Source organism: Rhineura floridana, chromosome 6 (genome assembly GCF_030035675.1).
Source record: "Rhineura floridana isolate rRhiFlo1 chromosome 6, rRhiFlo1.hap2, whole genome shotgun sequence".
In the NCBI taxonomy this organism is placed as follows: Eukaryota; Metazoa; Chordata; class Lepidosauria; order Squamata; family Rhineuridae; genus Rhineura; species Rhineura floridana.
The window spans coordinates 12,415,386-12,433,184 of NC_084485.1; the positions used below are offsets into that span (position 1 = coordinate 12,415,386).

At 41.6% G+C, this 17,799-nt stretch overlaps 1 protein-coding gene across 2 annotated transcripts in view; it reads right to left on the reverse strand.

Moving 5' to 3' along the window:
- Positions 1–6,999: 6,999 nt before the first annotated feature.
- The window catches only part of ARFGAP1 (ADP ribosylation factor GTPase activating protein 1), a 41,919-nt gene continuing 31,119 nt past the window's right edge, over positions 7,000–17,799 (reverse strand). For both annotated transcript variants that reach the window (XM_061631012.1, XM_061631013.1), the window contains 3 exons: positions 15,699–15,758; positions 13,890–13,966; positions 7,000–8,875 (listed from right to left, as the gene is read on the reverse strand). In XM_061631012.1, coding sequence (XP_061486996.1) covers positions 8,515–8,875; positions 13,890–13,966; positions 15,699–15,758 — 498 coding nt within the window. In that variant the 3' untranslated portion in view covers positions 7,000–8,514. The remainder of the gene's footprint in view (positions 8,876–13,889; positions 13,967–15,698; positions 15,759–17,799) is intronic.

Sequence of the window (17,799 nt, forward strand, 5' to 3'; positions counted from 1 at the left end):
TGAATACACTAGAAATTGAAATGGACCCACAACAGACTGACCCATCCATTCCTAAATGAACTTGGTTCCATTCATATCTCCCATCTATCCTGGCCATGTTGCGTTAGTGAGGTAGGGTGAGTAGGTTGGTCCCCCAAACTGAACCCACGGCAGGGTCAGAGTTGCATCCAATGTTGCACCAATGGAACTGGACTTCCACTTTGTCTCCTCCCCCACATGCCCCAAATCTGCTCAAGGGTCCCCCAACCCTCCAGAGTCAATTTTGAGGGTGAAGGAATGGTGGTGGAGGGGACAAGAGAGGAAGCTCTGTTGCATGCATAGAAGTCTGCTGCGCCAGTAGAGCTGCAATATTGGATCTGGTCCTTAATCCCACACAAGTTCGTCAAAGTTTAGCAAGGAGAATCCACAAAGAAAGGTTGTGGTCAAACTGAGGTCAGGAATGAAAGATTCAGTCCCAGTCCAAATGCAATCCAGGGGCAGCATCAATAAGCACAAATCCAGGAGTTGGTAAATGAGATCCAGATGATAGCAGGGCAAGGCAAAAGAGCAAGGTTCTGAAGTAGGGAGGTGGATGACATAAGTTGTTCTCAGCGGAAGCCTCCCAGACCATGCCCAATTCCAGCTTCAGATGCTTGAGCCTTTACTCTTGAGGTGTGTCATTACTTGCAAGAAGCCCTTTACTCAAGAGTTGTGCAGCGACATTGTGCTCTCAGGCAGGAACTCCACTATCGGCCAGCTGCCTGGGCTTGGACCTTCTGGTGGAAATGTTCTTGAGGTTCGTGTGTGTGTCTTTGCCTCCCCTTCTGACTCAGCCAGGGGTTCCTCTGCTGGAGGTGGGTCAGGAACCCAACCCCACATGACCTTACAGGGAGCTCCTAGACATAGCCCTGGGGAGATCCCTGCAGGGATTTCAGAGCTGGCGTTGGGGGGGGCTCTGTCTGCTCACCCAGATCTGGATCCTCATCAGAGGTTTTGTCTTCCTAGGTAAGGACAGGGCCTGGCATGACACCTTTACCTCTGCAGCCCCCTGAAAATCTGCTCTTGAGAGCTTCAGGACCCTCAGGAAAGGGGTGGGAATAGGTGCAGAGGGGCTGCAAACAAGGAGCCTTTTCTCAGTTTTCCCTATCTAAAATAAAACCTTGATGCAAATAGTCCTTGATACTAGGATCTCATTTCCTCACTTTGCCCACTCCGACCCTGTATTCTTGAAAATGAAGCTCTCACCTTGAGGGGAGCTTACCTCTGAGAAAAGGTACAAATCCTGGTATTTTGAGAATGCTTGCTGCAAGCATGTTCACAGTGCACACTGGCTTGATAACTTTAGAGCTGCTCCAATCTGTCCTTTTAGGCTAGCCTCATCTGGTAGTCTGAAGATCTAGTTTAAAAAAGTGCAAGCCTATGGTCTATTCACCCTGTTACGGACCAATCTCACAAGGAAGAGTTGTGACTCAAGCAAGTGACCTGCAGAAGACAACACACAGACAAAGCAATTAAATATGACCTAGAGGAAGCTTCCTCCGACTGCAAATACTGAGATCAGACAAACCCAGTTCTCAAACAAGAGCAGTGGCAGCATCTGAGTGGCACAGTGCATTTCTGAAGAAATGGCCACCAATCTGTAGCCTTGTAATTGAAATGTGTCTGCATGTGAATGACAGCCTCACCCAACATGAACCCACCCATATACTAAGCTCATCATCAAAGGCCCTCCTCCGGGTGCCTACTCCGAGGGAAGCTCGGAGAATGGCAACAAGGGAGAGGGCCTTCTCAGTGGTGGCCCCCAAATTATGGAATGATTTCCCTGGCGAGATGCACCTGGCACCAACGTTGTTATCTTTTCGGTGCCAGGTCAAGAATTTCCTCTTCTCCCAGGCATTTTAGCATGTTTTTAAATTGCTTTTAAAAATGTTTTTTTAAATTTGTATATTTGTTTTTAATGTTTTTAATTGTTGTAAACCGCCCAGAGAGCTTCAGCTATGGGGCGGTATATAAATGCAATAAATAAATAAACCTGCTTATCTATCCTTATAACAGCAAAGCCCACAATGCAAAATGAAATTGCTTATTATTCACACATCTTATCCTGTTGTCACAGAACCTGCATACAGCACTCAGAACATGCTCAAACACGTATGCCACAAATCCAGTGAGTTCTTACATCCAGAATAGCATACACCTTTATGTATTAAGAGTATTTTTACTAAATTGTGATTGAAAAATTTTGATTGAAAGAAGAGAGAATACGAGTGCCTTCCCATCATTTGATCAATGGAGTCCTAGCAATGAAGAGCAAATAGACAGTCCCTACTCCTGAGGGCTACTAACAAAACATGCGCCTATATACCACTCAGCATGCTTTAGCGAGGCTCCTATTGGATAATCCTGCTTCTAATTTTTACAGACAAGTAATACTGCACGGGAAATGCAGAAAATTTCAGTAGATGAGCAAGTCCCAGTGGGGAGATGAGGTTGTGGAGTAGATTCAGACTGTGGAAGTGGCATTATAGGCCATGTTCATATTGATATCTCAGTTACTCTGCGCCACCTGTGTAAAATTAATAGTGATCCTACTCCCCTATGAATTTTAGTAGTATGTTTTCTTTCATTCACATGTTTAAATTGCTGCTCATTTACTCAGTGTTTGCATTTCACTTTTAATGCACTTCATAAAATTTAAAAATTGGGAGCTTTCCAGCAGATAATTTAGCTGCCCTGACAGCTGCTTATTCAACTATTTGAAAGCTTCCAGAGATTCAACAAACCGTCCTACAAAGCTCCATCCATTGAGTCTTACAGTTCTTCCCATTTATTTAACCTGTCTCTCCTTCAGTAAAACCCAGTGACACCTATGCTGCCCTCACAGACTAGAACAATTATTCCCACCACCTTTGTGAATTTTCATGGAATCTGAAAGCCATCAGCAGATCACCTCTTCCTTTTTCACTACTGTCAAAATACCCAGTTGGACATCTGCCTGTCCTATGTGGATTTGCCTTTTAGCCTTCTTATAGCCATGTCTCCTTTGAAGTCTTTCAACATGTGAACATCTATATTAGAATTGACCCCTTGCCTAGCTTACAGAGGAAGCTGTATTTTGTAAAAGACACTTGAGCTTACCATTTCCATCTAGAACAGTAGTTCTATATTGCATTCCACCCACCCAACTAGAGAGTCAGGCAGTCATTAACAGATTATCAGTGTGGTGCAGAGTCAGTGTGAGGTAGTGGTTATGAGCATTGGGCTAGGACCTGAAAGACTAGGGTTCAACCTCTTATTATTTATTTATTTATTAAATTTATATCCTGTCCTTCCTACCAGAAGGAGCCCAGGGCAGCAAACAAAAACATTAAAACACTCTAAAATATCATAAAAACAGACTTCAAAATATATTAAAACAAAACATCTTTAAAAACATCTTTTTTAAAAAAGCTTTAAAAACATGTTAAAAAGCAGTTCCAACACAGACACAGACTGGGATAAGGTCTCTGCTTAAAAGGGTTGTTGAAAGAGGAAGGTCTTCAGTAGGTGCCAAAAAGATAACAGATGGCGCCTGTGTAATATTCAAAGGGAGGGAATTCCACAGGGTAAGTGCCACCACACTAAAAGTCTGCTTCCTATGTTGTGCAGAACGGACCTCCTGATAAGATGGTATCACCAAAACCAAAACCTTGAACTTAGCCCGGTAGCTAATGGGCAGCCATGAAGCTCACTGGATGACCTTGGGCCAATCACAGTCTCTCACTCTAAGCTTGAGCTCCTTGAAGGAAAGGTTGGATGTAAATGTAATATAAATAGATACACCTTAAGTCCCACCAATACCGCATAAATGTGAGTGCACCATTATATTTAAAAACAGAAGACAAGATGGCATTGGCCCATTGAACTGTTGGTTGTACCAAGATGACATGTAAATCTTTTTTGTTTTTATTTCTAAAGCAAAGCAAAACCAGTCTTCAGGCAATCTAAATTACTTTGTTCCGTTTCTCTTGCTTTATTTATTTTGATTTTAAGACGACAATCTAGGTTCAAGTCCAGCACCACTTTACAGAACAAGAAATATAGCTCACAGCTCCTGTGAACTTCACAAAACACACAGTAAGGAAACTGAAAGGATCTCATGTCCCACAAGCCCTCTCCCTCCCAAAGAGAGGCACAGAGACCAGTTATTCCACCCTAGAGTGCAAAGGAAGGTTAGGAATCTATTTAAGTCTCTTGAAGCTATCCTTCAGCTTTGGCCAGAATCCTCCATCCTTACATTTCTGTCAATTTAAGTCTGAGTACAGGGAGATTACACCTCTAAATCTTTGCTTTCTGGATTAAGTTAAGAGGAGGCTCACCTCACATTTTTAAGTGATTGCACAAATTACTACACCAATACATAAATTTTCTACCCATGGAGTGTTAGAAGAGGGTGGGGACACTAGATTCTTGGGAAATATCAAATATTCTAGCATGACTGTACAAAAAGGGCTCTTTAAATCATGAATCCTAGCACTACACACCTGGTTGTGTATTTAGAAATGCCCAACTTTGCAAATGGCTTTTATACATCCCAAAGATGACCCTGGATATTTGTTGGGCCATAGGTCAACTGGCATACAGAATGGCTTTTTGCAGCCCATCTAGCTTACTTAATCATTCCATCTCACATACAACTGATTCCAGTAAGGTCTTGCTGAGGGCATCATTTGGAAAAAAGTTATGTCTGTATGCCAAACCCACATATTATTTAAATCTTTATGGCCAGACGCTGGAGAGTCTAATATCCATGTTCACACATTTCCTGCAAAATATACACAATTCTACAGTGGAGGAATACAACATCTGAACTGCCACTGAGAGAGGTCAAGGCAGAGGTAGTTGGACCTCAATTCAGAAAGAAAAGATGGGGCATAGAGACCAAGGCTGCCTGGACTAAAGGGAGAGAAGATTGTGTTGGGAAGTTGGGATAGCGTTTAGGACTAGTGGGTAATTCACAGACACAGTTGCATTATTGCAGTCAGCCCAGCCAACATTATTGAGGTTTAATCAATGTTGTGGTATGTATGGGTTTATCTCCTGTTGCCAAGTGCAGTATTAATCAGAATTATACAGCTAGTGTTCTTTCTAGCACTTTCTGTTTTAGCTTCTTGGGAACATGAATGTCTAAAGACACCTGCAAGTGTCCTGCATCTATCCCCGATAAGTGTCCCCTCTGCAGAAAAAAAACCCCCAAACCTTAAAGTAGCAACCAATTTGTAAGTGCATCTTTCTTCTTCTCCACATCTCTGAAAAAGACCTTTTAAATGCTCATCATCCCAAAAAGCTAAATAAGCAGGACTTGCTCAAAGGGATCACAGCATGAAAGTAGCTCTAGGATTCCTAGTTTAATACATACACACTGAATGGCTTTTAAAAATTGATTTCTTAAAATGCAATTACCTTTGTAAATCAGCAACAGCTCTGCTGTTTCTGCACTTTCAATTTGTTGTTGAGAGGTTTGCAGGGTAGTTTAGAGACCGAGAAGTGTGTTTGGTGAGGGTTGATTCCTCCAATCCAAAGGGGGAAGTAACACAACTAGGGAAAAGGCCTACATTTAATGCTGGGAAAGGCCTAGATTACATGCTGCAGACTCTTTGCCAATCTGACTTTGCCCATTAGAGTACAATACCCTTTCATTAATCTGTATGACTGAGTTCAAATCTGGTCTGGGCAAAGTCATTAGCATAAATCTTTTTTTGCTAGCCTATTGGCTCATGCATACATGCTAGACATTCATAGTATTAAAAAAAATAAAAAAAAATTAGGGGAAAAAACTTTCAATTTAAAATAAGATTTCCTGACACAGGCAATCAGGCAAGAGGCTATTTTTAAGCCTGCCTTAGACCTCATGTGAAGTGAACCTCAAAAGCTTGTCCTTTTAGTCTTTAGGTAAGGTCGCTACAGCCAAGGCAGCAGCCAGGCCTTGCTGCAATGATGACTTAAGGGTGAATCAAAAGCGTCCCCAACAAGGATATGCTACCCTTCTCCCCAATAACTGATCCATGATTTCAGAAGAACAAAGAGGGCACTTTGAAGCCCAACACAAAAATGTTTCCTGTATATAGTTTTTTTGAAGATGCTAGCACCACCACAAGCCCATTTAAGATTCTGACAGATAAAGAGGTGATCTCAAAGGATCTAAAATGACAAGACATTAGATGATTTGAGAAAAATTTGCAAGACTAGGTTTGGATAAAAATGCAAGAACAGAAGAGAAGAAAGGTGTATTTTTTACAGATATAATGTTCTTTTGTTCATAAATGTATGGGTATTTTAGAAAGTGACATAAAACAGAGCAACAACGCAATTCAAGATAATGCAGAAGAGTCAATATTAATCCAGACTGACTACATCAGCAGAGCTCAAGTACATTTCCTTGTCCCTATTACTGTGAGGCTTTAATCAAAAGATTTACTGCCAAATCATGGGCTGTCGACAGCACTTCACATTCAAGTACACAGAATATCTGCAGAGCGCAAGCACTGGCTCTAAGACTTGGACAGTAAACATGTACTAAACAGAGCCGATAAGAGAGGTTCGGTATAGATTTACTCTAGCCACTACTTGTTGAACATGCAATTAAGTTCCCATAATGTGATCTTTGAAAGAAAAAAAGGGGGCAGAAGTCACGGTGTATGTTTACAAAAATGTCAGCACTAACATTTGGAAAGGTGTTAACTCTCACTGTGAACATTGTTTTTTAAAGGAGCATTTGTACATGGTCAGAGATCTCAGAATAAGACACTGACATCTGTCTGGCACAGGAAAGCACTACCTCACTACTGCCATCAGAGATTCACCGAAAGGGCACTAGACCACTGAGAACAGAAACAATAAAAAGACTAGAAGAAAAGTTTAGTTGGCAGTTGAAAGGTTAGTTGGCAGTTGAATGGTTAGTGATTAAGGATAGCAGAACAAGCCAGTAAGATCATACTTCTTCACAAAGTAGATATTGACATATTGAACAATACACAAAAATCCTAGGAAACTGTTAATACTTAGTGGGTAGTTTATTCTGTGTATGGATAGTTATGTACAGCAGACAACCTTAGCTGAATGCTGAACAAGTGGATGTTTAAGTCTGTGCCAAATCTTACCAGAAGACCAGGCTCAGGCCCACAGAAGACCAGGCACAGTCCTCTTGCCAATGCAAGATCTTCTTGGACAGAGATTCAAACATTTGAAATGTAGCCTTGCAGGCAAACTTCCCACATCAGTACTAGGGGGGAAAATCCCAGTTCTGGCATCCACACCAGGCTTCAACCCATTATCCTACGATTCAAAGTTTCCCAGTAGGCTCTCACATCATTAGTAGTCACACTGTGCTGTAACACTTTTAACATATGGAGATGACAAAAAAAAGGATCTATTGACCACAGGCATCAGGAACATACATAATACCCTGCAGAAAGAAATACCTGAATTCTTCTCAAACATCATGCAAAGCAACTCAACGTGATAAAGTTACAACCTGGTCACTTTTGTGGAAGTCCTTCCTCCCTTGCTTTTTTGGAGGGGAGGGTGAGGAGAAAGGGAGAGGAAGTGGGCAACCTATTATGAAATTTTGTGAACTGTTTTTATCCATAGATATAAACAAAGTATCGAATTCATGTTTGTTGTTTTGTTAGAAGTTCCTCAAGAATGTTGGTTCTATCATCCATAAGTTCTGTTTTGACCGTGTTCGACTATCTTGTCTAATCCTTCCAAAAACATCACCATTTCCGATATCAGGCAGTTCTGCTAAAAACCTTAACTGCAAATGGAACCTTAGGTGGAAGAAAACAAGATGAAATATTTCTTTTAATTTTTTAAAAAAGAAATGAAAACTGCCAAGGGCAGAAATAGGAAATGTCGTGTTCTTGAGTCTCCGAACGTTTTTAGAGAAGAAGCCAACCTGGTTTCTTCTAAGACAGATAATCAAAGTGAATAAGGTGAGGAGGGGTTGTTTTCCATTTCAAACCTTGATGAATCTAAGAGCTGCTTCAAAAGTGTCTCAATTACCATTTTGCTTGTTTCAAACCCACCCCAGCAACTTCAATCACAGTTCACTAATCTGTAATCAGTTGAATAGACACCCATATAATCTTATCCAAATGTTCTCCAGAATGTCACCTGGAATTCCAAAGAGCTGAGCACTCTTGCAAGACTACACATGCAGTATTGTGCTATGATGGTATGCTTGCATGGACTTATTTTCTCCAGGCTCTCACTTTAAGGAAGTTGGCATGCTCCGCATACAACAGCAGCATGATGATAATATATCTAATGCACAAGGTCATTTCCATGGGAGAGACACGTCTTCATATGGTAATTACAAGAATGTGCAAACCAATGTTTTTGTCATAGTAGTTGTAAACAGGAGTGGAAAGAGAATGGAACAGTAAGCATGAAGTTTAAACATTAACATCAAAATGACGTTAATCCAGTCACATGGGAAGCCTTTCCATCAGAAGTATGACTTTTTCCTCTGCCTTGCTGGACAGAGACACTGTCCTACCAGTTCTGGTGATCCCACCCTTCTTCAGCAGCTGAAGAAGGTTCTTTTGTTGTCTTCTTAGGGGTCTTTTTGGTTTTCCCCTCCCCGGCTGCATTCTCCCAGTTGGTCTCCCAGTTTTCCCAGCTGTCACTGTTACTGTTCTTGTTATTAGAGACTGTCCCTGACCCCCAGACATCCCAGCTATCGGAGCTTTTCTTCTCAGTAGAATTGTCCACGTACGTCCAGCTGTCACTGCTTGGGGACTTGTGGATCTTTGGTGGATCCGAATTGCCAAATGTCTCCCAAAAGCTTTGATCCACTGCATTGTTCTGGTAGCCTTCACCACTGCTGTTCTGGTAGCTCTCCCCCTCTGGTGGCCTTTCAAGAAGAAAATACAGAACAGAAGACTAGTTTATTTCAGTGTAGGCTGAATCAGAATGGCTGCTTAAGTATTCAATACTGCATCTTGATTTTCTATTATGCTGTGATACTCAATCTCCACCTTAGAAGTGACAGAGCAAAAAGTAATTGTGTCTCATGTGTATGTATATGTATGTATGTGTATAGAGGCTCTACCATATCCAGCCAGGGCTCCAGTTGAAGCCAACTCTGGAGACTGAGCAATCTACATACTGGAGCAGGGGTGAGGATTCCACTATACAAAGGACAATCCATTATGGGATGGCATGGCTACAGACTTATTTTCTCTCTTTTTTTGTGGAAATAGAACTGAAGCTTAAAAGAGAAATATCATGAGTTGTCTAATTTATTTATACATATTTGTATACTGCTTAATATAACAAAACTCTCCAAGTGGTTTACATAAGAATAAAATTTCAACGATGACATTCAATAAAATTTCCTAAAAAGTAGATAAAAACAGAACAAAAATATGTATCATAAATATAACTGAGTGGTGTACAAAATAGGTTTTCCCAAGCTTTTCTGGGCTCCGACTATTAATTTTTAATTCTCTAATGGCAGTATCCAACGCCCTCATTCTGTCAGCACAAGAATTTCTGCTTGTGCAACAGAACTTTTCCCACCTTCCTGAGCCCTGCGTCCTCCCCACATCTACTCCAGTGGGTTGCGGGAACTGCCAGAACAGATTTGGGAGGTGCATGGAGGGAGGAGAGGGGAGGAAATTCCATTGCACAAGTGGAAATCCTTGCACTGATGGAACAAGTTAGCACTACATTGGATCCCACCCTGTTTTTAAGAGGTGTTTAAAAGCCATTGCTACCTCTGCCTCATGAATTCGGTAATTTGGGAGGGCATTCCAGAGGGTGGGTGTTATTACCAAGTGATAACCCGCTAGTCATGAGACTACTCAGAAGATCTTAAGGATCAGCTTGGTCTATACTGGGGGAGGTTTCTGGTTTTGTTACAGGTTTAAATTAATTTATTATTATTACTTATTTATATACCACACCTTCCTCCAAAGGAGTCCAACAAAATCTCTGTCGACAACAAAACCTTGAACTTGGCTTGGTAGCTAATAAGCAGGCAGTATTGTTCTTTCAACACTGGTGTAGTATGCATAAAGCCAGGTGTCCTCCTGGGCCCCCTAGCAGTTGCATCTTGCACTAGCTCAAGGGTGGGCAATCTTGTCCCACCAAGTCAAATTTGGCCTGCAATGTTTTTTTTTTTTTTTAAAAAACACCCATGTGCCAATCAAGTAGTGTCACTCTATGGGGGTGTTAACACTTGCTTAATAACTTGCTTTTAATAACGTTATTTGTTATTTATTTTTGAGAATTGTATTATTTTATTGATGTATTATGTTCTATTGATGTATTGTTATATTCATGTTTTGTTTTTGTAAGCCACCTTGAGGGCCTTTTCGCCATAAGGCAGGGTATAAATTTAATAAATAAATAATAATAATAATAAATTGAAAATACCCCCCACACCATTGATGCTTCCGATAAGCTCATTTCAAAACAAAACTTTAGAAAATTTATAGCCCTGAACTCAGAAACGCTTGCTTAATAACCCTCTAAATTTTCATGGCAATACACAAAACAATCAAAGAGAATCAAGAGTACAAAGAGTACAAAAAAGAGGAAAAAACCCAGACCCCTTTTGGACCTTTTTCTGTCAGAGTTCTCATAATCTGTTGAAATTAATTAAACATCAGCCATGTTCACAGAGTACCTGTAATCCTATTACTGACCATGCCCCTTACTCTGACCTTCATCTTCTGTAGTTTAAAAGTTTTTAAAAGCCTGGCTGATTTTTAATTAATTTAAGAAATTTAGCATTGAACTGAATGATAACCCCGGGCATGCTCAGTAAAAACCAACTGTCACTGTTCTAAAACCCAGACTCACAGCTGCTGGGCTTGCCTAATCAGGGGGCCAGATCCCACCCCAGACTTTGATTTCACTTGAGACAGTCATGGCTTCCCCGAAAGAATCCTGGGAAGTGTAGTTTGTGAAGTGTGCTGAGAGGAGAATCCTATTCCCCTTACAGGGCATCTCCTAACAACTCTCAGCACCCTTCACTAACTACACTTCCCAGGATTCTTTGAGAGACACCATGACTGTCTAAACTGAAATAAAGGTGTGGTGTGGATGTGGCCAGGGACAGCTTTGGTTTGAATTTGGGTGGGAGGCTACATGTGCCTGCTATACAATAAAAAGGTGAGGAAACGCTGAAGAATGATACTGTTCACAATGTTTTCCTTTTGGAAAGGAAAGGGGCTTTCCCTCTGCCCAGTGCCCACCCATCCAATCTCCTCCCCTCCCCCTTCCTCCATTCCCCTCTCCCCACTCCTCCCCCAAGTCAGTTTCACCTATCCTAAGCATGATCGCACAGGGGTAAATCCCACTGAACTCAAAAAAGCATGCAAATAATCAAAGTTGCCCTCCCCTCCTCCTCTCTCCTATCCCCTCCCTCTTGCCCCTTCCCTCCCCCTTCCTTCCCCTCCTCCATCCCCTTCCAATCCCCTCCACTCCTCCTCCCCCATGGTCAGTTTTACCTATCCTAGGACTATGACCTGGGAGACCAGGGTTCAAATCCCCACACAGCCATGAAGCTCACTGGGTGACCTTGGGACAGTCACTGCCTCTCCGCCTCAGAGGAAGGCAATGGTTAACCCCCTCTGAATACCGCTTACCATGAAAACCCTATTCATAGGGTCGCCATAAGTCAAAATCGACTTGAAGACAGTCCATTTCATTTTCAAGCATGATTGAACGGGAGTAAATCCCATTGAATTCAATAAGCCTCCAAATGATCAAACCTGCCCTCCCCTCTTCCTCCCTCCCATCACCTCCATTTTGCCCCTTCCCCTTCCTTCATCCCTCCCCCCTCCCTTTCCAATCCCCTCCTTCCCCCTCCCACTCCTTCTGCTCCTTTCTCCCCTTCTTCCTTTCCTCTACTCTCCCCTCCCACTCCTCCTCCCCCATGGTCAGTTTTACATACCCTAGCCATGATTGCACAGGAGTATATCTCACTGAACTCAATAAACATGCAAATATCAGACCTGCCTTTCCACTCCTTCCCCTCTCCCCGCCCTTCCTCCTCTCCTCCCCTCTTCCTTCTTCCTCCTCCCCTGCCCACTCCAGGCTTCCCTCCCCACGGTCAGTTTTACCTATCCTAAGCATGATTGCATGGGAGTAAATCCCACTGAACTCAATAAACATGCAATGATCAAACCTGCCCTCCTCCTCCCCCTCCTGCCTGCTCCCCTCCCCTGCTCCCCTCCCCAACCCCTCTGGTCAGTTTCACCCATCCTAAGCATGATTGCAGGGGAGTAAATCCCACTAAACTCAATAAGCGTGCAAATGATCAATCCATTCTCAGCAAACTTGCACAGGATTCCATTTCTTACCTTCCAGATTAAAAGCAGAGAAATTCACTAATAGGCAAAAAACCTTACAGGTTAAGAATGTACTTATAGCCAACATATATTTCTATCAAACTTTAAGAAGCAGGGAAATTGGGCAGCTACAGTGAATGCATCAGGGGAGCAGGAGACCTGACCTCCCTGCTAAAACAAGATCAGCACAGCACATGTCTTGTTTCTATTATTTGGGCTGTTTGCAGGTGTTGCCACCACTCACCATATGCTCAGAGGCACGTTACCAAATCCTTCCAAGCTACACAGGAAGTGGATTGGACTGTGAAAGACCAACCCAAATTGTGTTTGCATTTTGATAAATTTGTAGGGCAGTCCAATATCTCAGAGAGGAGGTCAGGTCTCCTGCTCCCCTGGTGTGTTCACTATAGCTGCCCAATTTCCCTGCTTTTTAAAGTTTGATAGAAATATCTGTTGGCTATAGGTACATTCTTAAACTGCAAGGTTTTTTGCCTATTAGTGAATATAGACACTAAGAATCACAGGGGACAAAATCCATGTGGCACCCCACAGATCAACTGACAGAGGGCTGAAGCACAGTCACCCAATACTATTGTCTAGAACTGACCACATAAGTAGGAGTGAAACCATAAAACAGTGTCCCCAACTCACAGAGACAGTCCCCTTGTCCCTCTCCTGAAGGTCATCCATTAGGGTGCTTTCACCACCATGCAGTATGCAAAATTATGTGCTTTGACATGTGTTCGGTCACCCCAACAATGAGACTTGCGTCACTTGCACTCTAGGCATCTCCAGATCTGTTTCACTGGTTGGGGTTCCCCAGTAAAGCAGAGGATTTGCCTGAGTTCCATAGTGGTAGAGAGGACACTCAGGTGCAATTGTGTTGAGAGCCCACTGTGCCTCACTGTTCCATACTGAGGCAGATCTGCTTGTACCAGCTACTGGAAATCCCCCAAAGCATTTAGGAATCCATTGGATCCCATTAATCTCTAGGGGCGGACCATCTTAATATGTTTCCCACCCCTACATAGTTAGATTGGCACAATCACCAGTGTGACAGAAAAGACAGAACATAAATCTTCTAAATAAAGATTTATTTATATAAATAAATAAAGATTTACAATAAATATTGGGTTATGTGAAGACATGGCCCCAGAATGGTGGGGGTGGAGGAAGATAAGCTACAAGTAGAGGCAAGTTTGGTGGTGATGGAAATACTTCTGATATATGAGAAAAGGAGTATAAGTCCTTTTGAATATGCGATGTTGAGGAGCAAAGGTGCTAGTTTATATCTATGGTTAGCTATTTCAAGGTTGTGTTTCTGTTTCATCTTAAAATGCTCTAAATCTGTTTCTGTCTTTGGAAAAGGTCAGAAAAATCAAATAAGAAATGGAATATTTCTGCTAAAAGGGTCTTAACTCCCGTTGAATTCTAGTATGATCTTTGGTTTTTAAAAAGGAATACAAGGATATCAGTGTCCTTTGGCCACAACAGCAGCCAAACAAAATGGATATGTAAGACTGGGAAGGCTAATACACATCTAATGCAAATAGACAAAAAGTGTACCTTTCAGAAGACTCATCTGATTTTCCAGAAAAAAAAGTGGTGACATCTCGCCATCCCTTACTACTTACTCCCTGGACCTGTGAAAGAGAGATTTGGGGTGAAAAGGAAACCCAAAGAAAGGTTACAAAGACTGATTGTTCACATTGTGACAAAATACAATTGGGGGTGGGGAGCAACAAAACCGCACATAGCCAGCTTCGTCATCTGCCTCCAAAAGAGGGACTTACTGAGAAATAGTTTTCCTGGACATGCAAAATTGGACTGGCTTCTTCACCAATAACAGGGTCCAATTTCCCTATAGGTTTGCTCACATGGAAATTCATATACTGCGATGCCAAGGCAAGTTTTTCTGTTAACCTTCTCACCTCAAATGTAGGCATTAAATGCCATGCCCAGGCTCCAAAGGGCCACATGCATTGTTCCATACAATACAGGCGCTTTTGAGCCTGCCCCATCCCAGCCCCCCCCTCACACCTCCCCAAAGCCACTCATTCCTTTAAGTCCAGGGACCAGAACAACTTTCTATATAATTAGCAAACCCTCTTTGAGCATGCAGAAGCATCTGGCACCAAATGCATGAACTTTCCAGCTCCTGGCCTATGCCTACCTTCTTTTTATGTTCATACTCCAGAAAGTATAATGAAAAGTGATCCAAAGCACAACTCTACAGACTGGAAGAGACTTAGCTTTGAGCAGCTGAGGCAAAGACACCAGACTTTTAGCCAGATAGGCGAAGCCTTAAAACATTTCTGCAGAACAATTTAGCTTCCACAGCCAAAAAAACCAAAGTTATAGTACAAAACACACAAAATTATTTATTAGAAAATAATTATCACACATGTAAACATTCCAGTCATACAACCCTAAAGCAGGCCAAGCCCAATACAATGCATTTCAACATATGCCAAACACGTTTTGAACAAAAATGCATAATAAACTCTGGCCTAATATAACATTAAAAAGAAACAAAACACAATCCAGCTTCCACACCATCTCAAGAAGGGAAATTAAGAATAATGCTGGCAACTGCTACAACATATAAACGATGAATACAACACGCTTTTGAGAAGTGAGCTCATCGCTAACACCAAAGCTACCAAAGCTATGGAAAGTACTATTGCTACAATTTCCCCCCGAACTTTATAAAATATACTGCTTTTCTTCAAACATTACATCAGAGCAATTTAAAAATAAAAGCATTCAAGAGAAAATACAACTAGAAAGCATTAGCACTTACCAGTTTTATTGAGCAATGGCGGCAAGAACAGAACAAGAGGGAGAAGGCACATGTATTAGCAAAGTTTTGAAGTCTATGTATTCAAGTGAAGCTGTTTCCATATTCCTTTGAAAACTTTATGGCTGGTAATTGGCTACCAATTGCTTCATTCCATAATGAAAACTAGAAACTGGTTTAGAAATGCATCTTGAGAGCACACAGGGCTCTTTTGTTGCCGCCTCAATGGCACACACACCATTTTAAATATATCTCTTTATAATATATTGATGGATGTCAATTTCCCACAAGAGCCTGATTCAGTCTAATCTTCAATGATTTACTCAGCCATGGCATAAATACCAGCTCTCCCTATGTGAGGTCATGGTCAAACCTATTTTCCATGCAAAACAGATGGAATCAAATCACCTCAACAGTATCAAAACTAATCTGGGAAGTAGGCCTAAAGAAAAACAGGAGAGACAGCTGTTTGCTGCAGGAGAAATTACTACTTGCGTGGAGTGCCACATGGCGAAGGAATATGGAGACTGGCTTAACACCTGGCCGCCTAGCCACTAGGCAGGGCCACTTCGTACCTTGGCAGCCAAATGTGAGACTCCCTGGGAAACGTCATCCAAAATTTTTCCTTCTTTTACCTACACGAATCAAGATGTCCAGAGTTAGGCACAGAAGAAATTTATGCCATAACTACCTCTGAGAAATGGAATTTACACCAAAGGTAAACACAAATCTTTTATTCCACAGACAATGGGATAAAGAGGGGAGGGTGTGCTACTTTTTAAAGGTTATCTGCCTTTACAAAATGTGGACATTTGGGATGCATCTTTCTTGGGCAATGCAAAGGCTTTGGATGCAACATATTCACCACCCAAGAAGCAAATGACATAATGGGCTCCATATAGAGAGAACTTATGTTAAACATGTGAGACATCTCTTACAAGGATTTTTTGTTTACCATAAAAGAAGTCCTATTTAGAATTCTACACAATATTTATAGCCCTTTTAAGAAGTTTGAGAACATCTAAAAAATCCTACCTCAATTCAAAAGGCTTGTTACACAGTACAGACCTTAATCTTCAGATTATAATAAATACTTATTCTTGGTTTAATTTAGCAATATGGTGTCTCCAGAGATTTGCCACTGACTGACCAGGGATGGAAAAAGTCCCTCATTATTGTGCGAATGCAGAAGGGGGACCACGTTTGAAGAGTGCTCTGCATCAAAATATTCCTCTATGTGAAAGCTCACACAAACCTTCTGCCAAATATGCCTGTCAGCTTTCCACACGGAGGTATACTTTGCCAAAAATAATACTTTCAAACAGGTTAATTCCCCATGTACATTCTGAGATGGTACACTCGTGCTATAGGACTGTACCATATGAGCAGAAGGGCACATTGCAATCTGCTCTTAATCATTCCTTAATCCACATTAACTATCCTTTTGTACATTCCATGCCTGAGCACAAGAAACCTGCCTTTTATCATTCTTAATAGAAACCATGGAATGTACAAAATGATAGTTAATGTGGATTAAGGTATACTCTTTCAAGCCCTGTGATACTAATTATTCATCAACAATTTACAATAAAAGGGAATTTCACAGAAGGCATGTGGAATGTCACCAGGGCTCCAAGTTCAATTCTGGACTCGTTGCATAACCTTTTGCATGTTGTTTCTTTTAGCCTCAGTTTCTTTTCTGCAAGATGGGAATAACCTGACAGGTTGTTATTAATACAATGACTATAAAAATCATGCTGCAAAAAGTTGAAACATCCAACTTAAGAGCTCTGCATCCTGATCCTACTCAGAAGTAAGCCCCACAGTTCAATGGACATAGTTAATCTCGCGTTAACACACTTAGGACTGCAACCTAAGGCTACAAATATAAGCATTCTTAGCAGGGAGTAAGCCCCCTTGAATGCAATAGGACTTACTTTTGACACAATATGCTTAGAACTGCACTATAATGCTGTTGACATTTTTGCCTAACGAACTGTAATATATGAAAAGTGAACTCAGAAACCAGTGCTTTGTAGATCATATGAGAATTACGATACACAATGATTGCAGTATTCTCTGTCCACAAGCTTTTCCCCCCCAACTTGGTGCCCTCCAGATGTTTGGGACTACAACTACTATCAGCCCTATCTAGCGTGGCCAATGATCAGGGATGATGGGAGGTGTAGTTCAACAACAGCCTAAGCACCAGGTTAAGAAAGGCTGCTCTGCACAAACTGAAATATTAAAATGAACTTCTTTTCAGGATTAAATTCACCTCTGATCTTTGAGAAAAGTGAAAAGAGCAGGTTGCCGAGGGCTCTTCAATAGCCGCCCCAGTCTCATGGACAAGGCTCCTTGGTAAAGTTTGCGGGTGCCCAACACTTCAAAAGTTCAAGGAAGCTTATAAAGCCTCTCAATTATATCAGGCAATTACAGGAATTTCCTGATAATGCTTCACATTATTTATCTATGACATTTTCCAGAGTTTTTTTGCTTTATCTGCAGATAGCTTCCCCTCCCCCACTTTATTAAACTAGATGGGTACTAGGGAACACTTCACACAGGGCCTAGGGCAGTTTGCTGTCAGCAGGAAAGGCATGATCTGGCAAAAGAGCGCCAGTATGGGGTAGTGGTTATTGTGTTGGACTAGGACCAGAAAGATCCAGGTTCAAG